Here is a 26,299-nt window from a genome sequence, read left to right as displayed (position 1 = left end):
AGACTCTAATATAAACTATACATAGAAAATAAACTTGAACCTGAGCCGCTCACTTGGAAGGATAGCCTCCTGACATGGGGCGTGACCTAGCTGATATGCACCCTAATTGATTATTTTAAAGTTATTTGTTATGCCACTGAGACCAGCTCAGTGTTAGACCATGGAAAAGAAACCTCATTAACATTTTAGCACAGCAAAGGTTTACCACAGTGATACATTTGACTGTTGAAAGACAGCAGGAAGGAGGAAACCACTATATCAAGTAAAGTAGAAGATCTGGGTAGCAATAAGTCATACCCCTTTGTCCACAGGGGGCACCAAATTTGGTGTTATGAAACACAATTCAAGACAAGCATTACTCTCCTGGTATTTTTTCCTACAGTAAAGGTATCTCCAAATTAATGTTTTGTTTTGTTTTTGTGTCTACATTCATACAAATGTTTTTACTGGGGATAAGAATGTTTTATCAACATACAAGCAGATGATATATTCACTTAAAATGTAATGGGTACTCCCTACAATAATGAAAAATGAAAGGATAAGCTGCTTGACAGAATTATTATGATCTTAAAACCTCGTAAAATTGGAAAACAATGTACTTTCACAATTTCCTTTTAAGGAAACTATAGAAATGTGAGTCACAACAGGCTGATCCAAAAGTATCCCAAGCACTCTGGACAAAGACCGGCCTCTTGACCGAGCTTATAAGCATGAATTGCCATCTTTGTCTGCTTTCACAGTTTGGTTTGTGTTTCTTGGTTGGGTAATGCTGTTGGGTCACGTCTCTCACTTTCACACACACACACACACACACAGACACACACACACACACGCGCGCACACACACACACACAGACACACACACACACACACACACACACACACAGACACACACACACACACGCGCGCACACACACACAGACACACACACACACACACACACACGTCAATCCTGCAACCTTGAATCAAAAGTTGAAAAGTATGAAGAACAAAAATGTCAATTCAGCAGCCTGGCTATGTTTGCTTGGCTGCAAAAACATTTTTTTCCTGTCATCACATAAAATGGAAGAATTCTGAAGCAAAAACATAAACGTTTGAAAGTGCACTCCAGATATAGTATAGTCTCTTTAGCTTTAGATATCAAGTGGTTAGTATCTGAAGTGTACAGTATATTGTCCACTAAAGGCACATACAGTACCTACTCAAACTACATCAATATCTGTTTTCAAAGGATATTTTATACAACACTAGTATCATTTATGTCTGTTTTGTAAGACAGCATTATAGAACAATATTAAATATGGACCCATGGACAAAGAGTACGCTTTAGGCAGGATGACAGACAGGCAAACACAGAGAAACAATAAAAGGCAGTATACTGCGGTGGATAGAGGCATAAAACAGCGTGAAGAGCCACCATGCTGAGAACTGCAGAAGCCGAAGAGCGACAAGAAGGAGGAGGCCATGTCATGAGAAAGAGTGGGTGAGTGAGAGACTGAAACATTTCAGATAACTGAATGAGGAAGTAGTCGTTGTGAGCACATGGGTGTGGTCGTTTAGCCGCGACTCCATCAGCCTTTCAGAAAGAGGAAAGCAGCCAGGATGATGAAGCTGAGGATGAATCTGTGGACTCCACACAGGATGGATACTAAGGTAAGTGTAATTGCCTAGAAAGGATGGATGGACTAAATTTGAGAGGGGCTGGGGGGAGTTTTGGGTGAAAGGGAATGAAAAAAAAGAGATTGATGAAGGATGACAGACAAACGGATGAACAGACAGACGGAGAGTGAGTGAGAGTGCTAGATGTGACATACGGGCAGGCAGGTCAGGCTAGAGGAAGGGGAGAGACGCCTGTACAACCCAGGGGAAACAGGCCTCGTCTTGACATATGCTCTGGAGTGAAATGAAGATTGGCATGACCTGCTAATCTGAGCTGTCACAGCTCATGACGGCCACAGACGCTCACCTGTCACGCTGCTCCCAGCCCGGAGGACGAGCTGCCACCAGGATAGGTCAAAGATCTAGAATCATTTTGTGCTGGGGGACGATTAAAACTGAGCCACTGGCCCAGACTTCCAGCCGTCACTCTGCCCGCATTGGCTCTACCTGTCTGCCAATTCACTAGATTGTATTGCTATAAAATAACAATACACAACAGCGGACATGTTTTCGTCTGCTTTTGTTTGTCTATAATGTTTTGTTTCAAGCTAGGGGCGATATGTTGTGAGGGGGAGGAAAGAGCATGTTTTTCCACTGATTCAGAAAAGGCTGCTCACCCGTTCAACATTTCCATTATGCTGAAAAAGAATTGTTTTGACACATCCACCAATGCCATTTTTTAATTGGTGACAGAAGCAAACTTGCAAAAAATAAAGACAAAGTTTGATCAACATTGCCATAAAGTTGAATACAGCCGTGTGGGAGGATTGCAGACACAATATGTGGCCTCGATCACTCATTTTTGACAAATGTGAAATAAAAAAAGAAGAAAAAAAATATGTTTGCTATGATGTGTGTATATTATACAGTTTGACATCTAAAGTAAGAATCTGTTTTGAGTCATGCTGGATGAGGAGTGTGGGTGAGGTTGTCTGTGCGCCTTAGAGGAAGGAGAAGTAGCCACATGTCAAACAACTTCCTCTATGGTGGTTTCTGGGCTGTACAAAATGTTCCAGAGTGAACAGTTCTTTGTGTCAGTCCTCTTTGCTAATCCTTCAAATAATCACCAAGTGTATGTTTACCTTACCTACCGTATAAGGTTTTATCTTAAAGGCATGTTTATCTGCAAATGTGCGGACATTTTGCCTGCATGTTTTGTATCTGTTCAAATCCTGTGCAGCTATTTATTTGTGCACATTTATATGAACTGGCTTTACTTGTGCAATCGCCTGTAAAATTGGAGGAACTCTGCATTAATTTATTGTATTTATATAGAATTGCATATCTTAAAGCTATGGTTACTTTAACCTCTAGACCACTACATGAATATGTTGAAAGTGCAAAAGTTCTAACCGTGTCCTGGTTTGAATGACCTGCATTGTTGTTTGGCCTCTTTTTAACTGAGAATGTTGTTTGTTTCCCTTTCAGAAGTATTTGACTTCCTTAACCATTGTCCTGTTTGTAGTGTTAAAAGGTAAGGTCTATAAAATCCTACGCTCACTTGGAACTCACATTTGAATTGAAAACTGTAAGATGTTAAGATTACAATAGCTTAATCTTTGTTAATTTAGAGTCATATAACTGCCTCAAAATCTCACTTACACAGCTAAAGCTAATCTATATTAGCCTGCATTATCTATTTTAGCTACTGTGGTGAAACAAGTGAAACTGTAGTCGAAAAACTGCTGACTTTAAACAAACTACACTATCTCATGTTCTGTAAATATTCATTTCTCAGAAAATGACGTTTATTCTATCAAAACACTAATGCGTGAGTTTTCACTATGAGTAATTCTTGCATGTGAAATATGTGGAATTCCCCTTTAAATCAAAGGATTTCCATGAGTTAGAAACAGCAATATGCTGAAGAAGTATCAACCACATTAAAGTAGCTTCTACTGAGGGACTTTTATTTCCACACGTACATAAAGAAAAATGTGTTAACACCTCTCACTCAGCAGCTGCATATTTCAGTGAATGTCCAGTGAACTCAATCTAAGTCCAGATAAGGGATTAGCTCACACTAAAACACCTTAGACCTCAACCATTGAGTCTATCTGCTGTAGATCATCACACCCTTTGTCAAGACCCCTCATGGGTTCATTAAAGTTGTGTTAGCTCAAGAAAGTAGAGGTTTGGTAGAGCTGCAGCCTTAATTGGAAGGTGCTGAGTGAGTAAACAGACAACGGCCCCACTGTCCCGCAGACTCACACAACAATTGTGCTCTGTTGTAGCCAGAGGTTTCGTAAGAGCCGCTTCTTTGTAACTGTGCCGCACTGCCCCACTCACAGGACTGCTACTGTGACACCCTCTTAAAGCATCTGCAGGCCTGCAAGGCCAAACACTTTCTCAAGGAATACATCACAGCATTGTTTGTGCGAGTCACAGGAATACACAACACTGTCCTTTGTTCTTCCTCTAAAGTGGACTGTATCGAGGCTTCTCTTTGAGGCTCCGTCTGAGTTGGTTCTTAGTGATTAAAATGCTGTTTTTTTCCTCCTGCAGTGACGAGGGCTCAGCCTCCCACATTGGCAGATCAGATGGTGCCTGTGAACAGCAACACGTCAAACACAGTAACGATGCCCACTGCGCCCACTCCCACTGGTACAGTACATGTGGCTATTCTGAGAAATGCCACTTTGGAACCTTGTTTGTCTCGAGATTATTTCAGTTTTACAAGTAACTATTCCTATTCAGAAGTGCAGGGAATTGTAAAGCTGAACATACAGGAAATGTGCGGGAAATGAACTGCGGTAGACATGCAACAAAGAGCAGAGGCTTACGACTGTAACCAATGGAAAATAATCTAGGGTTGGGTCATGCACATTTTATTAATGTTTATCTGAAAAATTTGAAGAATATGTAAAACAAGAACACTAAGTTTATTCCTCTTTTAAAAGGAGCTGACCAACTTTTTCATATTTTCATAAGTTTAACTTGATGTTTATATTCACACTAAATCAGATAAACAGGGGTGCTCAGACTCTTTCAGCTTGGAGGGCTCATTTGAGGCACTGATAGCAGGGGTGGCATGAGGTTTGTGGGCACACATACCCAAATTAATTTTATGAGTTAATGTCTAATTTATAAAAAAAAATACATTCATTGGCAATTGAGCCCATTTCATATTGTTGTGTTTAATATCTAATCATTCTGAGAGATACCGGATTGTTGGTCTCTCTGTCTAGCAGGAGAAAGAGTGAGAGGAAGAGTCACCAGAGACTCTGAATCTACCCCAGAAGTGTCACCTGCTGAACAAACCACAAGCCCCCGTGCGACTGGCACCATCAACGTCTTACTCAACACCAACATGACAGAAATCAAGACTTCAACAGGTAGTCTGGTTCTGTGAATGCTGTCAATACAAAACATAAGTTCAGTAGAACTTTATGTGATTAACTGATGTTTTTGTCCTTGAAGCTCCAAAAGAGGAAACAACAAAACCACAAACTAAGGTTGCGCCTACCAAAGGTAACCGTCTCACCCTCTTCCTCCCTAATTTTAGTTCCCAGTTGGTGAAGCCTTTGACTTTGCCTTCTGGATAGACTGTATATGGCCATAACTCAAACCAATACTAAAGGCTTACAGTTAGTGTCCTCACCGAGGACGCAGGAAGCTTTGAAGCTAATTATGAGGTAATTACTAAATGTTAAACTACCTGGCATTGCGCAGATATACAGAGGAGAAGAGTCTGCTGTGTTTTCCAGCACAGGAGAAAGAGAGAGAAGAGAGAGAGAGAGAGAGTGAAGATAAGCTTTAAAAAATGTCAGCCAAAATTTCCTCTGAGAGTCATTCCACTGAAATACTCAGAAATTCAATTAAAACAGAGTTAAAGAAAGGAATGCAGCTGGAATTTTATGAGAAGTAATTATGGATTGTCCTATGTGGCAAAGATAAGGACTCAACATTTCCCAGAAAAAAATGGTCCTAATATAGAAATCATGCATTTGCATTATAAATCTGTTTTATTTATGTATAAATTAATAAGTAGGAGACATTTGAATGATTTCTGATAAGATAATGTTTGAATGAAGGACAGAAAATGCTAAAAGTCAAAGAAACTAATATTTTTGCTCTGTTTTTCAGCATCCACAGTGACAACCTCACCATCCAGAGCTACGAAACCCACACGAAGTGAGAAGCATTCGTACTATAGTTACCTTAAATGCCACAGGCGTTGCTGTTTTATTGTTATCTCATGGAAAACTGACAGAATCACAATCTCCTGTCTCCCATACAAAACCCGTGGCAGAGTGGTAGAACAGAGCATGTTGCTTTGCCCCTTTTCCAACAGATTAATGCTTGATTGTACCTTATGCACAAGGAGATAAGAAATTTGCGTCCTCCTGCTGTGCTGGCTCACAGCAGATTCAGCAGCATGTCAGAAAGGCCACTAGATCTGTCATGCTACCTGTGAATGTGGTTCCCCTGTGATCCCTGTTTCTTTTTTTCTGTCTGTAGATGCTCCCTGTGCTCAACTGTCCAACTTAATTCAATACTTTTCTTTCTGCTACTGCTTCTAGGAGATCCAAAGTGGGATGAAGATTTCACCTATGGTAAGAAAGCTACATTCAACAGTGTTTTCATATGCTATTATCAATCTGTTGTGTCTCTGGTTAATTTCAATTTTATATGTTCAGATTACACGTCCCTGCGCTATGCTGGACTATCCATCGCAGCAGTGCTTTTCATCTTGGGCATCATGGTGCTCTGCTGTAAGTATGATCCTTATGATAGGGTCCTACATTTGACCCTAACCATAAACACTTTGGCTTTGGACAATGCTTTGTTTAAAACTGTAATGTTTAACTGGCCTCCTCACTCAGATTTAGAGACACTTTATTGTTTTCACAGGGAAATTAGAGTTGCAGATATTATTCGTAACATTTAGTGACTCAAAGTTGTTAGTGTCATCATTGTCTCCTGTTTAGCAGCTTAACCAGCTTCAGAAAGTCATCAAGCCCAAGTTCCAAATAAATAAATAAATCCATCGTTAACCAAAAAGTTCTCTTTCCTTGTCAATCTTCAAGTTAGCTTTATATCGCTATATGCTTTTTTCTATGTGTACTGATGCTTAGTTTGAGCTTTGATTGTGTTCAAGTATGCATGCCACTTCTATTCTCTCTCTCTCTCTGCAACAAATGTTAAGCAATTTGGTTTGGTGTGTTTTGGCACCAACCGAAGGTCTCTGAGTGCGACTGCACTCACATGTAGACAAACAGTGAAGCCACACCTGCCCCTCTTAGAGAATGTGCATCTGTTGATAAGCAGAAGTTGGCCAAGCCTGCAAAAATCTTCTGAGAAGTCAACCATGTCGTCTGACAGTAACAGTGCAGCCAAAATATTACCGCATTTTGTGCAGATATGACGGCAAGCATCTTCAGCCCATTGTTTGCAAATTGTTTGCGTGTGGAGAATGTACTTGTGTACTCAACTGTAACCATTCGTGTCAATAGGCTAAATGGCAACATTGGAGAGTGATTTTTATTGCCTGCTTATCGAGATAGGTTTTTCAGGTTCTAAACTTATAACTTATATGAGATATGTAGCTCTAAGAAATAATCACGTTAGCTTGAATAGTTATTGCACTTATTAAATGAACAGATTGAATAGTGCTGTATTGCTCGACGTGAAATAGTTGAGAAGTTTCAGATATGTATTCCTGATGGTGTCTGACTTGCAGGTTAAACTCTTTGCTCTTTTGTAGGTGGCAAAGTCTGTCGGCTACCCAAGTGTAAAACCAAGTCATCCAAGTAAGTTAATAAGGTTTTTGTTTTTGTTTTTTTCCAGTGAATGTTCTTTGCATAATGTTTTCACATTGCATGATTAGCACACTGCTGTTCAATTCAAAACAATGAACGCTGACAAAGCAATGTTACACTAAATCACAGTCCATACTCATGAGGGTTAGCTGAGCTTATTTCATGCTGTTGACAAACTGCAACTGAATGAGTTGAGCAATTCATTGAATACAGGCTACTGGATGATGTATGGCAAACAATCAGTCACTTCAGACATATAATAGCTCAACAGAATGCTGACTAAAACCTCTGTGATGAATAATAAATCAAAAAGATTATCATGATGCTATTTGTTGGCCGAAAGCATACAGATCGACTGTAACCAACGGAGTAGTACATTTGTTCCTGATAAATAATTGTTTTTTGTAGTGATTTATTCTTTTATTTATTCTGTTTATTTTACAGGTCATATAAAGTGGTACAGGGGTAAAGAGAGCGAGTGTGTGCACATTGGTAAAAAGACAGCGCTGCAAGGAAGCAACCAGGAGTCAAGAGAAAAACAATGGAGCAGCACCTGGCTGTGTGCGTGTGTGTGGACTCTAAGACTGTCAGCTGCCTAGGAACAGTGTCAATACATATATCATGCTGACAAGTGAGGAAAGTCGAGCCATGACCCGCTTCATCTTTGTCAAATGTTATTTCTATACTTGGCAAAAGTGCAGCGACGAAGTGAAGTTCTTATTTGTCTTGGCAAATAATGAAGAGATGATTCATATTTTTATCACATCCATAACCAAAAGGAAGGCTTCGTTCTATATGTCCCACAGATTATTATTAGTTTATGAAGAACAACATCTGATTATTGACTTGTTTGGCACAACACTTGAGTTCTGTTTGTTTGAAAAGTAAAACTGGGTTACGCCACTTTCTAATAAACACTGTCCGTCCGCTCTTTACAATTTCAATCTCAACATAAAATGTTTGGTAAGTGGCTTCTACGGCTGCGTTCCCACTGCAGACAGAAGTGAACTGAATTGGATTTTGAATTGGGTTTTTTTTTTCTGAGACTTAGATCTGTTTTTCTGTTTTTTTTACCACAGTGTGAACAAAATATGATCTTTTCAAATCAGATTTGAGCCATTTTCACAAAAGGATTCACACCAAAGTCCGATACATACCGGATTTACAAATCTATGTGGACAGCCAAACAAACAAAACATCTGATCTGAGCCAAAAATCACAATCCTTTATGTGACTTTATAAACCCAGACATTAAACAGGATCCACTAGTGCGTTAAATCCAGGTGGCTTTTAAATGAAGCAGACGGGGAGAAAACATTCACATTTTGAAACAGATTGAATGACAAAAAATAACACAATGCAGAGTTCAGCACACCTACATAATATACAGCAGAAACTTTTAATTCAGGAGACAGCAAATGTGCAGACAGAATCAAATGCATAACATACATGGACCTCCTGCTAGTAATATTCCCGTGAGATGTACACTCATGTTAACAATAAATCATGCATACCACGGCAAAAAAAAAGTATGAATCAATCTGGATACACATAAACAAGAATTTAAAACAAGGTCCAAGATTTTTTGTTTTGTATTTGGTGTAATTAGATGCAAAAATACTTTTATGGAAGATACATTATTGTTGAAAATAACATGACTTCAACCCACCACATATTTTACATATTTTAACTGAGCAGTGGAGAGAAGAAATCACCCCTATAATTCAAAAGGTATATAAAAAGAACATTTAGCCAAATACATTTTTTTATGAACAAGGGACACGGCACATGAAAGCTCAGTACACATTTTTATACAACTCATAATACCAAAAAAAAGAAATAAGGATCATTGCAAAAGGTATTGTCTTTAGGACCATGTCTCTAAAAGCCCAACACATTTCAACTTTATAATATATCTCAAACAGACAGAACCCTCAGATCTTGTGGGCTCCATCCCACATTCCCATACCAAACCAAGTATTTTTGTAATAGTGGATTTAATAATATTAGACTTTCTCTTTTGGTATGTTTTCTTAAGTTGAAGTGTGTTGAGCTTTTGGGGCCACCATACTTAAGCCTGGACAGAAAAAAAGAATCAGCTCGTTTTAAAATAACCGTTGCAAATACATTACTTTGAGGAGGGGAGGGTTCCATTTATATTAGTAGTGTCAAAACAGACGAGGGTTACAGGAGGAAAAGAAAAATGTAATTTAAGGCTGCAAGTATGACCCTAACACTGGGTTCCTTATTTTGACACTAACTCTACGCTTGGAGCAACAGCATAACCACATCTTGGATTTCTCTGGGGATGATTGTCTTTGTAGAAAGTTAACAAAGTTGTGCAAAGAGTTCAAAAAAAAAATTCTGCGGCGTTTAAATTACCATGCACTGTGGTTTGTTTGTCTTTGAGAAATACTATATACAGCTAAATACACACACACAAAAAAAAACTCAGGCAGGAAAGACTTTAAAAACCTGAAATGTTTTGTACTGCAATTTTGGTTCAGTTGTCCTCACTTTGAAATGCTGACGCACACTGAAGGATTACTCTTAAAGAGAAATAACACAAACTGTACACACAGTGCTCAAATAGAACAGCGGAAAAACACAAACAATGACATGTGCTACTGTGTTTGTGCTAAATAAACTGGAATACATATTTTTGGAGACTTAAGCGCTGACATATAACCACTGTGCACCCTGATGAAGACGAGACTGCACAACCGCTTTTTGCTCTCAAGTCTATCTGGAAGGAAGCCAACGCCTGCCCCCAGTGACAATATTAGCTGCAAGATTTAGTGGAAGAGCAAAGTGAGATAGTGCTATGACAAATCCAGTGTTTAACCCCATGTTACTGTTCCCAGTAGTTCTAACTCCATTATAAGCGCTGCTCAAAAAGTCACAAATTAAATACTGTCATGTCAAACAGGGGCATGTCCTCTTCCCCGTTCCCCATTACCAAACAAACTTCCTCTGCAACAAATAAAGCAACTGGTTCCTTTGGTTTTCAGATGGAGAGCTTTCTTCAATACAACTTGATTGATTTCCATTGACATAAAAACAGAGGAGCCAGCATGCTTTTACAAATTAAACAAAAGGCATGTTTTTTTCTCATTCATCCCCAACACTTATTTTGATTCGTGAGATTTTATCCAGCTTCTTTCAAAGAGTGTCTGAGGCATTAATCTAACTCGCTACAGCATTCAGAGAGCTATTTACAATCTACGAGACTTAAGTGAAAGCCTTTCAATACGAAAAAGAGGTTGGGGGGGGAAAGAAAACATCATCACTCATGGCGGTCGATTAATTTGCTGCTTCGCAAGAATATGTTCAAACTGGTTATTTCAACTCCATTCTTAGTTTTCCTGAGGTTCAGCAGAGGGGGGAACAGGCTTTTTATCTTCTTACAACACTGCCTCCTGTCAGTCCTAATGGGCCAGGAACAGAAGATGTCAGACGAGTGAATAGGAGAATGAAGTGAGTACTGGGCTGGCTCAGTGTGTGGATTAGCATGATTTGTCTCACTCATCGACCGTTTCACACCCAGGTTTGTTCCACTCGCACCAAATCAAACGCAAATTCACTGCATAGCTGGTGGGAATAATTTCTTGTTTCAGGTAGTAAAAGAAGGGGGAGCTGTGGCTGTGCTAAATTATCCCTTTTAACAAAAGAAGCTTTAAGCCATATTCACTGGCTTTGATTTGGATTCCTCAAATAGAATCCAATTAGAAGGTTTGAATGCTTTCCAAATGTCCCGGACTAAACTGTATATGTGGAGCAGAAACGGCAGGGACAGAGAAGTAAAGAGTGAAACACATATTGCAAATGCACTCATAGGAGTTTGTGTAGGAGTAAAGAGTGAACTGGAATGGTAAGCAGGCTGTTGTGCATAGAAGTCAAACTGTCCTGAGTCAAAGAGTAGGAGGTGACATAGCCTGGTGATGTGCTGCTTTCTTGTTCATGACTCATAGGACTGCTACTCCACCAGGAACGGAACAGCTCCTTTCTGGCCCTGCTCTGTAGGCACGGCGTAGATACTGAAGAGAGAGAGAGGGAGGACAGCAAAAAGGAGAAGAGGGGGTACGGGGGTGAGACAGTGCAAAAAGCAAAAGTATGTCATCTTTCAGATATTTTTAGGTTGCTTCTCAGTTTGTTAGCAGAAAGAATAGTAACATCCCTACATGTCTGAATCCAGGAAAAAGCATGTCTGCCTCATGCTGTGGGGCTCTGACAGGTGCACGGCGACTGCATCACCTCAAAACACAGCTCATCCCCAGGTGGGACTTATAAACATGGCAAGGCACTGTTGATCCAACAAGCTAGAGGTTGCTGTGTGATTAAGCCTCTTTTCAGCAGAGCGATCACTCAGCACCAAACACTGCCAGAGTTGACTGCAGCCCCAGGAGGCAGCTGGTAATCCTGCAGAGGAATTTAACCCTCGCAGACTGTCTTGGGTGTCTGCTCCACGAAAGCAGTTCTGCTGCTGCCGCTCAGAGATCTCTGGGGACTAATTTGAACTCGGTAACCCTTCTGACCCAGCCTGCGGGTCGTGTATTACTGCACCCCAGAACAAATGAAAGTGATTACTGTGCAGAAAGCCTTCCTACAGCAACGTGAGGTTAATAAGCCAAGTGTGGCTGTAAAACTGGTTAAGGCTGTTCTGCCGTCTGATTGCTACTGGCAGATAGTTGTCATGACGCCAGGATCATGTTTACAGAATAGTGTTATTTCTGGGTAGAGTTGCGTATTCACGCCTCAGTTCATGAGGTAAGCTTTGGTACAGGTTTGGTCCTGTTGCATGAAGTCATACAAACTTAGTGGCTCTGTCTGACTGTCTTAAGGCTATTGTTTGATGTAGAAACAAAGTGGGTAGAGGTTGGGTGTATTCAGAGGTGCTGCTGGCAGGCCTCAGGCTGAGATACTAATTGCTATACAAGTCCAGACGGGCAAAAATGGGTGGATACTGGTAGTGTTCTGTCAACAGGGTGTTTTTCTTTAGTTTTGCTTTTGAGGAGTCTGATGATGTAGAACAAAGTGGGAAAGCAGCAGAAAAAAGCTGTTACCCATCAGACTGGTTCTGTAACCTGCATGCTGACTTATCTTAAAACAGGTCATCTGTCAGACATAGCTGCAGTACGTACAGAGGACATGGGACGATGAAAAAGGTGTAGTTTCATTTAATGTGAAAGTAAGGCTGTATTTCATCGCTGTCCAACAAGCTATTAATATACTTTTTTTAAAGGTCATATTTAAATCTAAACATAAAATCTAAGGGAAAATTAACTTACCCTTGCTGCCGATATTGCATTTTGCGTCTCACCAACATTATGGCTGCAAGAAAAGAAATGTGAAAGGTCACACAGCTACACAAGAGAAACATTTCCATTTACTGAGGTATTAACAGCTTTACGAGGCACACGGGGAAAACAGTGATTCAGGCCAACATCGAAAGGCATTACAGACGTGCGTTTGTCAACTGTAAAAATGAAATGTGCATCATTTCACATATGATGACATTTGGTCTCAACAAAACGCAGAATACTTACTGACTATTGCTGCGACTGAAAGAGTCAACACGGTCAAAGCTGTGATGACGATGATGAGCGTGAGCTTATCTAAAGGGAACACAAAATAAAAGCACATTTTACAAAGAAGGATAAATTATGAAACATTTTTTTTAATGAATTATGACATCAAGGAACAGCCACTGTTCACCATGAATTGTACTTACTGTCTTCTGATTTTCCCTCTACACCTGTAGTTTTATCTGCATTTGAGTCAGGGGCATGTCTGCTCAAAATATCTGTAATCACCAAATAGAGAACAATACAAGAGTTAATGAAATTACCAACTTCTTTTTTACAACCTTCTTTTTTTTCCCTCTTATAAGACATTATAAGTATAACCAGTCATGCAGGTCTTAGGTGAACTGTACGTGTAAACATCCTATTGCAAACGTTGTTGTTCTTTTTTAGAGTGAAGTAAAAAATACCATACCATACCATAAATCATTGCTTTTTATGGCCCAAAAAGAAGTTTAAAAAAAAAGGACTGTAATCTCATGTCTAAAAGGGAAATAAGAAGTTACAGCCAGCAGCGTAGCTTAGTTTAACATAAAGAGTGGAGGCAGAAGGTGACAGCTAGCCTGTCTCTGCCCCAAGGTTACAAAAGCTGCCAACAAACATCTCAGCTTATTATTATTATTTTTAAGATTTTTTCAAGGCATTTATGCCTTCCCAAGAAAAGTAAAGCTGAAGAGTCACAGGAAAGGCAGGTGCTAGGAGAGGGGATGATACATAAAGAAGGGCCTGAGTTAGAACCGAGGCAGCTGTGAAAATGATAAAGCCGAGGTATCTTATCATTTATAAGTCACTGTATGATTATAACAAATGACTCACTTTTGTGTCAATACTTTTTACACTTTGCAAATATGATCAATAAAACAAACACAATGCTAAATTATGCTGACTAGCCTCTGGCTGTAGCTTCATATTTACTCTGTATACATGAAAGTTGTACACATCCTCTAAAATCCTTTTAAAGAGCAAAGCCAGAGCGTGAATGAGCCCATGAGTGTCTAAATGTGGTCCTACGTCTTGAGGGTTGCAGGTTGCTTATCTTATTTAGCATTTACTTAAGAAAATAAAAAAAATATTCCAAAATGAAACAGGATACATATAGGAGCATGTTTGTAAAGAAAGAGAGATGGTTGAGGGTTCAGAAGAATTGTACGTCTTTGCAGAGGAAAGCTGCTAGCTGCAGCTTTGTTTTAAACAGATCTGTAATTCTATCAAACGTCCATCAAAGTGGAGATGAGGAGTGACGGGGGAGGGGTGGAGAGAGAATGAGAATGCCAATGTCGATTAGCTGACCGGTAGGATGGCAGAGATGTCGAAATGTTCGCTGGCCTTTCAGCAGGATCTAAAGGACCCCTCCAGGGAGCTAATTGATTCCATTCAGGGCGTAATGGTTGAAAGAGGGAGAGCCAACAGGGGCCACAGGCCTTCACATATCTCAGAGGACCAGAGCACCCTGTACACAATGCTGACTTACTGACAACAATTAAGAGGCCATAACCTTCACATACTCTCCTCTACACGGCTGCCTTTACAATGTTTGTGGGTGTGAAGCAGAAGAAAGTAGAAAACCTTTCTGCCCTCCAATCTACTCTGGGAAACCGAAGCAATAAACTCACCAGTGTCCACAATAAGATCCTCATCATCCACATCTGAGAAAGAAGGAGGAAGAAGATTAGAGTAAAGAAACATATAGAAATGCATGCTTCTCAGTGTGGGCATCTTCAAATGATAACAGTGAAAGAGTTCACCTTCTCTACAATAGTCAGCTTACAGGAAACACCTTTAATCTTTCGACAGCACTATTGATTGAGGGGTTTGTGAAGTCAGTTTAGGCCCAGAAGGTCAGGGGTTAAAAAATAAAGCCATGAAAAAAGAATAAATATTGCACACATAAGACAAAACAAAAAGTTGTCGGCATAAAACAAACAACAATGTGACCTAGCCTGTGAGTACATATGAAATCACAAAAGAAGGATGTGAAAACACTTCAACGTGAGAAATGGGACATTTTGATTGGGTGGTTACATCAAACCAAACTGTGGTTTTGTCTAATAGAAGTAGAACTGAGTAGATAAAACAGCAAAAATCATTGTTCTTGTCCAGCAGGCTGCATTATTAATCTACATCATGTTTTGAAGATGTTCTATTTCAGTTTGAATTTAGTTTGAAGAGAAACATTTGTTCATGTCACAAATATGACTGTTGACAGCTGTTGATTTCTTCATACACTGCCTTAAGGAAGCCGCTGAGGCTGAGCGGTGGGGAAATATTACAACTGATAACAGTACAAGAAACAAGTCTAAACAAGCAAGCACTACAGAAATAAATCAGTGTGATCAGTCCTTTTAAAAGAAATGACTAATGAGATCTTAACATGGTTAAAAGGCTTTTATTTGTTTTACATACCGTCATCGCTTGATCCCTCGATGTCTTCTGAAACAGCTGCAAGGAAAAAAAATCAGAGTTAAAATACAACCACACCACTCAGCATAGACTTTAAAGGTCAATATTCAACACGGTTGCGGTGCAAAAACAGTGTCAGGATTGCTCAAGTAGAGTCTACTGCTGCTTTTTCTACCAAACCTGAATGGAAACGAAAATACTGCTGCTAATTCTACTGTTTCTTTCATGTTATTTTTACATGAGCAGAGACTTCCTGTTCCACTGAAGTCCCTTCTCTTTTAGGTAGCTGTATAATTCAAAGACGGGGGTTGCATATATTAACGTGCACATACGTAGGTAGGTGAGGGAAGAGATGCTGGCTCCGGGACGCATAGACCCTGATTAGATGTTTATCACCTGAAAGCGTCACAGATGATGAGAACGTACCAGAAGCAGCTGGCAGCAGCAGCAGCAGACACAGGAACAGCAATCGCGTCATCTTCAAATGCTGCGGAGGGGAAGGGGGGAGGAAACAAAGTTATCCTGCTATTAATATTCTGCCACTGATGTGTGAAAAATCTTGGTGTTTTGGTTCAGAGATAGGGTGTGATGATAAGTAGTGGTGCTGTCTATTATTGGAGCTTGTCTGGCGGTTTTTGAGTTTCAGGATCACATATTGCTCGTCAGTGGAAAACCATGAATTCCAAGCCAACAGAGTTTAAAACTGTGCATGCGAAGCTAGATTGTAATCTGAGGTGGGTGTTGGTAAGAGGGCCAGTGGAAGACAACCTTATTTCCCATAGTGCTCAGCAGAAACTAGTGTTCTGAGAAGTCTGTCACAGTCAGCTTGCGGCAAGTGTCTATTCGACATTTTCCCCTTCGCTTTGCAAAAGCCCTGCTGCTATGCCAGGTGTGAAGCATCAAAAAGTGTCTGATGACTTCCACTGGCAAAAGATGAAGGGATCAAATTAATCATAGCAATTTCTTTTGTCCATTTTATCCTGCTAAACCATATTTGTCTTCTTCTAATTGTTGGTAAAAAAAAAAGATGCAGTGACAACAGACTTTCATTTTGCTCTTATCACAAGAACTTAGTGATAAACCTGTGTGTGTTCTTGATTGTTCAGAAGAAAGCTCATTCTACTTCCTCATGGCAAAAAGTCCCCCCCCCCAAAAAAAACCTAATCCAACCTCTGCACATCACATCACCACTAAACTAATGTGAAACACAGATGGCCATTGCCTGCCAAACAAAGCCCCAGCTGTATCCAACACAATACAGTATGAATGGTGATATTTTTAAGTAGGAAAGCATGGGAATGACCTCTTCTCCGGTCCAGCTCCCGGATGAAGCCTCGCATTTAGCCACTGAAGCGGGCATGGGATCAGGAACCAGTCAGTGTGTTGCCCCATGTGCCAAAAGTTTTACTTTAGGTGCCTCTTCATTGTTAGTCATGCCTATTGTGTTCATGTTTCCTCTGTAACTAATGACTATACGGAGAAAGAACTGAGATGACCTGCATTGTTAAGATGCAGATTATAAAACTAAGGAACAGCAGCAAGGTGCTTAGCACCCACAATGCACCCTCAAACAGAGGTAGAAAATTAAGGTTTACTGCTCATAAGTACTTTAAGGAAGTGGATAATATTCACTAAATGTCAAGTAGCTCCATTACAGTCCATGGTAAACGGAGGTGAAAAGAGGTCTAGGCATAAAGAGAGGAGACAGGAGATGTTAAGCATCAGTTCCTCTTTCAAAAAAGGTTTTTGACATTTTAAAGAAAGGACCTTCGGCATCAAAAATGACTCCAAAAATCTCATCCATAAATGCTCCTTTAATATCCAAAAACTCTTTAATGCGAGATAAATGTCCACCCTGTTGGGCCACATTGAAATGTGTGCAAGCCGCTCCACAATAAGATCATCTTCATGCTAAATTAGCAACACAGCATTAAGAACCATTTCTGTTGACTATATTGGAAAAAGATGTTAATCACACGACTGAGGCTGATTGGAGAGGGAGTGCAGTGTGGGCTGTTGGCCTCTTGAATAGTTGCAGTAAATCTCCAAACGCAAACAACCTTAGAAGCTGCAAATAAAATCCCCTTCTGTATCCAATTTGCTTTTCAAAGTCGCTTTGGGTGAAATAATAAGCCGATCCAATTTGGAAATATTTATCAACCCAGTCTGCTGCCTCTGTATCAAAACCAGTCCTGACGCCTGTATTATTTCTCAAATTGGGTAATATATTCTTGTACATTTGAATGCCAATTGAATTTACTCTTTAATATCAGACCCAATTTGCAACATATAAAAATAACCAGTGGCTTGCTTATGAAGCAGACGTGCTGGCTGCCTTCTGGCATGAGATGCAAAGATCACAGAGGGTAAAAGTAGAAAATCTACAAATCATAACATAACACTGGAGTGTGGTGCTGCAATAAAGGCATACACTGTGCTGTAGCTGCAGGGTGAACCTGTCTTGTTTTTGTTCCATCATCCCAAATGTGGTTTCCCACTAACAGGATTAACTCTGAACCTCATACCTGTCTGTCCAGGCCAGCCCAAGATACACTTAAATCTTGTTCGCCAGGCTTAATTTTGATTGATGAACAATTTCCACTCCTTGCAACTCACCCAGTGCAATCTAAACTAAAAACAAACACACACAGACAGACAGACAAACAAACAAAACAGAGGTTCAGTTCATGTGTAAGAACTGAACTACATGCAGAGATGCAGAATATCTCTTCCTTATCTGCCTTCACTGATAACAACCCCCCTGCTCAACCACTGTGCACAACTTTGACACCAGTGATAACAACAACTAGCGTACACAGATATTAGAATTGCTCTGGCCCGCAGAGAGTTCAGAGTAAAACATTTATAAGTACGAAAAAAGAGAGAAATAAAAGAGATGAGACCAAGATAAAACTTGGATTATTGTGGAGATGTGTCACAGCTAAAACTGACCAGCTGAAAAAAAAAAAAAGAATGAGTCCAACAACAAGTTACTGAGCAAGAGAGGAAAAATGCCCCTCGATCATTTCTTAGTCATTGCCATTCAATTTTACAAAAGTGGGAGCTGACTATGCTTCAGTGAGGAGAGAAAACATTCTTACTGGAATGTTTACTTAACTCTGTCATCTGCACAGGAGCAGTTTTTACGTTTTCTCACTGCCTTTAACACTAATATAAAAACTGCTTTGCCACTGGAACACAAAAAGGTAACAAGGAAGCTACAGTTAAAATGAAAATTTAACCAAACCCACACTACCTTAGTCGGTGCAAAGCAAAACAGGGAAACATCCAGCATCAAGATACAGTGATACAGTGGTCAGTTGTTTCCAATGCAAATGTAGTGTGGATGACTTGTTGAGCATCAGGCCAATAAGGCCGACTGTGAAGAAAGGAGGACGTAAGAACGTGGCTGAATGTGACAAATGCCTCAGAGACGCATATCCTGTATTTGCCTGCACCCCCCCCCCCCCCCCCCCCCCTCTCTCTCTCTCTCTCTCTGAGTGTGTGTAAAGTTGTAAATACAGGGAACACATACAAGAGCAAATGTTTCTTCAGGGTGACTTAGACAGCAAAAAACAGACTCGGGCAAAACAAGACTCAGGCATGTACACCTTGTGGTATCCTTTTTTTATCAGATGGAGACAAATCTGTTCTTCTCTGTTTTGTTAACAACATTATCACAAGACCTATCCCTGTCACATAGAGGGGGTTTGCAGTGCACTCTGTCTGACATGCAGCCTCATTACTTCTAGAGTCACTGAAGTGCAGAAGGTAAAAAGAAATTAAATAAAATTAAATGCTAAAATGAGATTAGGTGCCCCTGCTTCACCTCTGACATAGCCTGGGCAGGCAGTTTGAATTCAAATGAGCACTTTGTAATTTGCAGGCCAATATTTGGGTCGAAAAGGCACACTGAATAGTATGGCAATTGTACACACACACACACACAAGCAGGAAGTGAGATAAGGGCTGCCTAGTCTTTTTCTTTTCTTTTCTTTTTTTTTAACACCCACACCTTCTGTAACCTGCTTCCTTAAGGAAGGAGTCTGCACATTTGAATGGATGAAATCAAGTGTCACATTGACTCACTGTATAAAAAACCACTGTGGTTGTTTAAGGGTGAAAACTTCCTCCATGAGTTACACTAGAAGTGTGATAACAAAAAAAATCAACTAGCATGAACTTGGTAAGCAAGCCAGGGAATACAAGAAAATGAAATAAGGAGGCAAAGATTGCAGGCTGCATGCTGATGCTCATTAGAACAAATGCCCGTATAAGTTGATTGTCTAAATACAGCAAAGTATTGACAGCACTAAAGTGTCAATATGCCTACTGTCACAACGTTTACTATTTTAGTGAATATGAAATGATTTCCTACCCTTCTTGAGAGTCTTTCTTCGTTTCTTCTCACTACAGTTGAATGTAGAGCCGATGAGTGGTGCCTCTGCAGCGCTGACAAGTTAACAAGAAAATAAGTTTGTTTCTGTGAGGGCTTTATTCTCACCAAAAACACGAGGGGATTCACAGTCAGCTCTTTGCTACTCAGGCTGCGGAAAATACCCGTTTCACTGCTAAGAAGTGACAGTGACAACAGTTTCCTGAAAACTGAGTTTCACACGCATAAGAAAGCATGTAGTGACTGTGCAAATGCAATGCAAATGAATAACAAGTAGGCAGTAGCCTATGTCAAGCTTTCCCGTAAAAAATATATATATATATATATTATAATAATTTGAGGACAATATTCAATTTGAAAATGACCAGAAGTTGCCATATAATGTGTAGTATTTCAATAATATTTTTTAAAGTATAATGCCCCGCTGAACGTTATATAGCCTATTAATAATAGCCTATTAATAATAGGCTACCTAACATCAGGTAGAAAAAGAGTTGCGAAGTGATGACGTCAAAACTTAACCGGCTGTTAATTGACGTGATCTCGTGTGCTTAATCAGGCACAGGTGTGATAGAAGACCACTTTAGCTCACTCATTTGATGGTGTCTTTTTTCCGAGGCATGCAATCACAAAATGTTTTAATTTCGGGGAAACAGAATTAAAATAGGCTTATAGTTCCATTCGTGCTCGTTTTTTTTTTGTTTTTTTTGCAATACAATCATGCAGCAAGTACTGCTGCTCCAGGTGTGCCTCTTGATACTTGGTAAGTGGCATTGATTTTTGGACTTTTTTTCTTTCTTTTTTTACAAGCGTAAATTCGATTTAAAAGGTCATTATGTGCACAAACCTTACTGGTGTGTAGCCTAAGCCTGGTCCTTTCTACAGCCAGTCTCAAAACTGGAACACATTTAGCAAAAGCATGCGGTTGTTCCCTTTTCACCTGCAGCACTCAAGTTTCAACCGTTCTGCTGTCTACTTTAAGAACTTTTATTTGTCTAGTTTTGAGTGATGAATGGGGCGTGGTGGTAGTTTGTCAGCCCCTAGAACAACATGAGATACTTGTCTGTGTACTGCTAAAGAGAATTATGGGGTTAAGACATCGCGTTTTCTGCTTTTTTTTCTTCACATTTGGGTGCGTTTAGAAGCTATAACGGAAGCAAACTGCATCAACCATCAGTTTGAAATTTCATGCTGCAATGCTTAAGCCAGGAGTTTGAAGAAAAGCAACTCCCCACACACCTGCTATGTTACAATGTTTGTTTTTTAAAGAAAATAAATGTTGATTTTTTTTTTTCTCTTTCATATTAGCTTTGTTACTTGCTGTTAAAAATACATGCATAAACTTAACCACAGAGTTGAGCTACATGAAATAAAATGTAGTAGTCAGTATCTTCTTACTCATTTAAAAAAGTGTCTGGAAGCTGCACTTACATTTCAAAAAGCTGTTGAGTTGTTTCTGGACACTGCTTGTATGTCGTTGCTCCCACGCCAGAGATCCTTGTTATCTTGGAAACTGCCAGCGTAAGGGTGCACAGTTAACACAGGTGAACTCAGCCTGGAACCAGGAACTAAGTTCTTCATTGGCTGCTGAGCTTGTGGAAATATGACACCACCAATCATATCTGTTACACAACAGTGCTTCTTGAGCACACTGGGGCATTATCCCAGTACTCGCAATAGAAAGATATAATCACAACAGTGCAGGTGTGTTGTTTTTCATGTTGGCAGAGAAGTCGATCTTTATGTCAATCAAGCTATTGTTCACTCCCAATGTTTGATTTGTTTTTTCTGCTGTTATCATGTGGGAGCCTCATACAATAGTCAACTCAATGTGTAACTTGGGCCACGCCAGGTGATCTTGATGAGGTTTCATCCACATTATGGCCCAACATAAAATCTCACCTATCAAGTGACCATTACAGCCACTGGGGTTTGGACCTCCGTTATTGTCCGGGTCTTGAAAAGCAGCTTCATGAAACTTATCTTCCTCTCTGCAAGCCAATCACAGTGAAGAACATCATGAAGAACACTGCAAGACCGTGTTCTTCATGATGTGTCCTCCTGTGGGACACACTACTTCGCCAGCACTCCTTACATCCACAATGAGAACGCTGTCAGTCAAATGGTTATCACAAACTCAGACCATGAGACATCAGTTGATGTCTTCCTCTCGGGAGACGTGCTCTTCAAAGGCAATGTGCATCCCAAGGGAAGTGTCCTAAATGTCCATTTAGGTGCGCTGCAGAGTGTTTACATCAAGAGTAACTCTTGCCTCTCTGGCTCAGAGTTAAACTCCCAGGAAGCTGTAGGTGTTGTGGTTGGTTTTACCTGCTATAAAGACACAGTGGGGCATTGCCTGTATGGATTTGCTGAACTGAAACCTGTGTCTCTGTGGAGTTTTGATTACATTGTGCCACCTTTGGCAAACACTGAAATGAGCTACAGTTCCCTGTTGGCAATGGCATCTATCAACTCGCAACTTGACGTCAGCACCAGGGAAACAAACATGTCTCTTGTTGGTGGTGTGATGACGGTCATTGCAGTTGATACATCAGATAAAATCCAGATTACGAGTGACGGCCCTCTTCAGCTTGTTTACTTCAGGCATTACAGCAAACACCGCCCTTCAACTTTAACAGTGCTGCCATCTGTTGATGATATCGGCAGGACTGAACATAGGTTTGATTCAGGTGATACGAGTGAGCAGCAAGATAACAGTTACAGCACAGGAGATTTAAAGTCTGGTGTTAAAGTCTCCCAGAGGCCAAACTATCCTCAGATTTCTGAAAATACAGAGTTTGGTTCTCTTCACAAGGACACAGATGTGGGACACTATCTGGGTGTCATTGACCAACAACTTTATACAGCAGTGTCAAAAAGGGCTGTTTTAAGACTTTTTGATTAGTAACACAATGGGATTTATAATTTGCTCTCTATTTGTGGAATTAAAACTTTATTAGAATCAAAGTCTCGATGAAAGTTGAGCTTTATAAAAAACTTTTGAAACAAGTATTTTTAGGGTTGATGCAATGGTTAAAATATAAATCTTAGACAAAGTATTTGAGATTTGACCTCAAGTCAAGAGCTGGGACAATCTCTGAGGTATCAAGCCATAAGTGCAGTTTTTTGATAGATTTGTGTAGCATTATTATAATCGAAGTCGGTCGGTTTCTTGTAGTTTGAGATTTGTACAGTGTTAAATGAGAGGTATCTTTATTCCATCTGCATGCATACTAAACCTATGTGAGAGAATGTTTGGTTGTGCATTTACATTTCAGCATTGCCTGTATATTGTGTGACATTTGCATGTAAATGTGGACTAATTCTCTCTCTCTATCCCAGCTTCATCTTCTTGTGCAGAGGTGCACTGTGGTCCCAAAGAGGAGTGCTCAATGGAAGATAGAAAACCAGTCTGTTCTTTGCAAACTAAAATATGCTCAGCATGGGGGGGGGGGGGACTCTTATTATCGTACCTTTTTAATGGAAGAGATTTTGTCCTACAGGGAAACTGTTCATGACACCTGTCCAGGATTAAATGCTTCTACTCCACTTCAGATTGATATAGCTCAAGCATATTTGAACAGTGACACTCCAACATCCGTTCAGGAGAGATAAGAATCCTGGGCTTTAATATCTCCATGGTTAAAGAAGACAAAAATCATGTTCGAGTGAGACGCTCTCCCAGCTCACATCCAATCCGCCACCGAGCTCACAACTTTTAGGTCCGAGTTAAAAACCCATTTATTCAGGCTCGCATTTCAAACATAGCCACTAATTGGACTGTTGCCCTTTTACTTTTATTTTTATTTTCATTTTGCTGTTGTGTTTTAATTATGTTTTAGTAGTCCTGCTTTTAATCTTGTTTTTACACTTAAATGCAGTTTGTGCACCTTTTTTGTGGTGCAGCTGTGTCTGCTGCTCTTTCATGTCACCATTGTGTTTTAATTATGTTTTAGTAGTATTGCTTTTGTTCTTGTTTTTACCATTTGGTACTGGAAGGTGCTATACAAATAAAATTTGATTGATTGATGTTTTGCACACGTTAAAAATAAATGTACCCATTATGTAGCTATCAATATGCTCTTTGCAGACGGAGACTTTTATTGAATGTTCTTGTTTTTAAACTTTCAGATTAACGGACGTAAGAGGAACCTGCCTTTTACCCTGGGAGATGAAACCCTGTCCTTTCATCAAAGTGGATCCAGTGTTTTAGAAACCACCTTTGGCATGACCATGCATTATGATTGGAGACACCATGTCGAGGTTGAAGTTGACCCAGAGCTGTATGGGAAACTGTGTGGTTTGTGTGGAAATGCTAATCACAGCTCATCAGATGGAAGCATTGCCTCTTATCACACTGATGGAGACCTACATCTTTGTATTTTTAATCTGCACTCTGTTTATATTGTTAATACTGTAATTTATCTACCTCATAGTAATTTTGCTACTTGCACTATTGCACACTACCTCACTTTAACTTTGTATTTTTAATCTGCACTCTGTCTATATTGTTAATACTGTAATTTATCTACCTCATAGTAATTTGCTATTTGCACTATTGCACACTACCTCACTTTTAACTTCGTATTTTAATCTGCACTCTGTTTATATTGTTAATACTGTAATTTATCTACCTCATAGTAACTTATCCACATTCGACCTCAAAGCGAAACACTCACAAGTGCCTTGTCTGTCGATTGTCTGTTGTTCGTTATTTGTTGTCCAAATGTCTTTAGTTAAGTTATTTGTTGTCTGTTGTTCGTTATTTGTTGTCCAAATGTCTTTAGTTAAGTTATTTGTTGTACAGTATTGCTAGTTTTTTTCTTTAGTGCTCTTTTATGCACTGCAGGTTTGCACTGGGGGGGGGGGAATGCAATTTCATCTGTGCTGTATGTTTAACATGTGGCATATTTGACAAATAAAGAACCTTGAACCTTGAACCTTGAACCTACATGTGGATTTAACCCTCCAATGGGTGGTGAACAATGATGCTGGTTTGTGTTGAGAATTGTGCTGGTGATGGTGCCTCATATCCAGTGTGCACTCAAAGTGAAACCAAATCTTTTTCTGCCACTGAAGGCCACTCCTTCATAACAGAGTGCACTCTGCTGCAGCCGTTTGTTCGTAGTTGTGTGAACAACCTGTGTATCAATAATGATGCCACTTCAGTGTGCAAGATCTTGACGGCCTATGCTACTGTGTGCCAGAGGCTTGGGGTAAGGGTCCATAACTGGAGGACCATGGCAGAGTGCTGCGAGATAAAAATATTTTTTATTTTTTTTTATTTTGAGTATTATTGGCTGTCCATTGGGAAATGTTAGTTTTTCAGCACCTCATGTTAGGTTTTCTTTTGTTTTTGTTCCACAGTCATGGCCTGTCCTCTGAACAGTCACTAAGAGATCTGTGGTTCTGCATGTCCTGCTACCTTTGATGATCCAGACGTGCATCGTATCTGTACCTTGGCCTGTGTGGAATCATGCCAATGCAACGGAGGGTTTCAACTGAGTGGTAGAAAGTGTGTACCACATAGCAAGTGTGTGGGAACTTCAATGGTAATCCAGAAGATGATTTAATAAATGATAACGAATCAGATATTTTTCAGGCTGTGAGAGACTGTAAAGTCAGCAGTGAACATGAATGTGTGGATGTGCCTATTGATGCCAACGGATGCGTTTCACAAGATAGGAGTCTTTAGCAGGGAAAGATTTCTGTGGAAGGTTACTGGATAGAGAGGGAGCTTTCCAGAGCTGCCACAAAACAGTTGATCCATGAGATTTCTATGAAAACTGTGTTCATGACTTCTGTTATAATAACCAGACCACTCCGTGTCAGATTCTGTCCCGTTATGTTGCTGTGTGCCAAGAAATGGGAGCTATGGTGGATGAATGGAGGGATTCAGACTTTTTGTAGTAAGTAACCATACTTAAATCTTGTAGCTTTATGTTTGACGCGTATTGCAAAGGAATATTTCTGATGACCTATTTTTGCCTTCATGTCTTACATCTCACCTGCCCGTCTTAATAATGAATATCACCTGTGTGCAACTCATCTCTGACTGCGTAGAAAACCCAAGTCTTATGACAGTGAACTGTAATGAGGGCTGTTTCTGCAAACCTGAGTTTTTTTTAACATTGCTGGGAAGTGTGTACCAAACTCTGAGTGTGGCTGTGTTCATGATGGTGTTTACCATGAGCTCCATGAAGACTTCCACCCTGATGACTCCTGCCAGAAGCGCCGTCTGTGCAGGCCTTGTCAAAGTGCAGCGTACCAACCACACATGTCCAAAGGGAACCAAATGTAGCATCAGAGATGGCCAGTGGGTATGTTTTACTTCATAGCCTCATCAGTGTGTAGTCCTAGGTGGCAGACACTGCAGGCGCTGTGATGGACGTAACTTTCTCTTTAACCCGGGAAGCTGCCGTTATGTTTTGTCTCCGGCTTGTGATGAGGAAAGGCCTGATCCTGATGTAATTTTCCAGCATGGAAATCTGTACCTAAGCT

At 40.1% G+C, this 26,299-nt stretch overlaps 2 protein-coding genes and 1 pseudogene across 8 annotated transcripts; 2 read left to right on the top strand and 1 right to left on the bottom strand.

Annotated features, from left to right (window-relative positions):
* Positions 1 to 1,470: 1,470 nt before the first annotated feature.
* Positions 1,471 to 8,335, top strand: fxyd5 (FXYD domain containing ion transport regulator 5). Of its 2 annotated transcripts, none has more exons than XM_079344175.1 (10): positions 1,471 to 1,652; positions 3,087 to 3,132; positions 4,164 to 4,262; positions 4,850 to 4,993; positions 5,079 to 5,129; positions 5,745 to 5,792; positions 6,182 to 6,214; positions 6,299 to 6,373; positions 7,366 to 7,411; positions 7,865 to 8,335. In XM_079344175.1, exons 1-10 carry the CDS (start codon positions 1,602 to 1,604, stop codon positions 7,887 to 7,889), a joined length of 618 nt encoding a protein of 205 aa, XP_079200301.1. In that variant the 5' UTR covers positions 1,471 to 1,601; the 3' UTR covers positions 7,890 to 8,335. The 2 variants fall into 2 exon arrangements, with proteins under 2 accessions (XP_079200301.1, XP_079200300.1); XM_079344174.1 differs by having other exon boundaries at positions 4,847 to 4,993.
* Positions 8,336 to 8,693: 358 nt separating this feature from the next.
* Positions 8,694 to 21,365, bottom strand: LOC306823372 (uncharacterized protein). Of its 5 annotated transcripts, XM_079342846.1 has the most exons (10): positions 21,230 to 21,365; positions 19,781 to 19,854; positions 17,928 to 18,033; positions 15,829 to 15,889; positions 15,406 to 15,441; positions 14,616 to 14,648; positions 13,152 to 13,223; positions 12,967 to 13,035; positions 12,709 to 12,751; positions 8,694 to 11,457 (listed from the first exon to the last, which is right to left on the bottom strand). In XM_079342846.1, exons 4-10 carry the CDS (start codon positions 15,878 to 15,880, stop codon positions 11,397 to 11,399), a joined length of 366 nt encoding a protein of 121 aa, XP_079198972.1. In that variant the 5' UTR covers positions 15,881 to 15,889; positions 17,928 to 18,033; positions 19,781 to 19,854; positions 21,230 to 21,365; the 3' UTR covers positions 8,694 to 11,396. The 5 variants fall into 5 exon arrangements, with proteins under 5 accessions (XP_079198972.1, XP_079198971.1, XP_079198973.1 ...); XM_079342845.1 differs by lacking the exon at positions 17,928 to 18,033 and having other exon boundaries at positions 21,230 to 21,364; XM_079342847.1 differs by lacking the exons at positions 19,781 to 19,854; positions 21,230 to 21,365 and adding an exon at positions 18,659 to 18,800.
* Positions 21,366 to 25,228: 3,863 nt separating this feature from the next.
* On the top strand, positions 25,229 to 26,099 carry LOC306823274 (alpha-tectorin-like; annotated as a pseudogene). The gene is made up of 3 exons: positions 25,229 to 25,246; positions 25,329 to 25,704; positions 25,798 to 26,099. The product of its transcript is annotated as an alpha-tectorin-like (transcript).
* The last annotated feature ends 200 nt before the right edge of the window (positions 26,100 to 26,299 follow it).

Source organism: Symphodus melops (genome assembly GCF_947650265.1).
Source record: "Symphodus melops genome assembly, chromosome: 5".
Classification (NCBI taxonomy): domain Eukaryota; kingdom Metazoa; phylum Chordata; class Actinopteri; order Labriformes; family Labridae; genus Symphodus; species Symphodus melops.
This window is presented reverse-complemented; position numbering and strand designations above follow the sequence as displayed.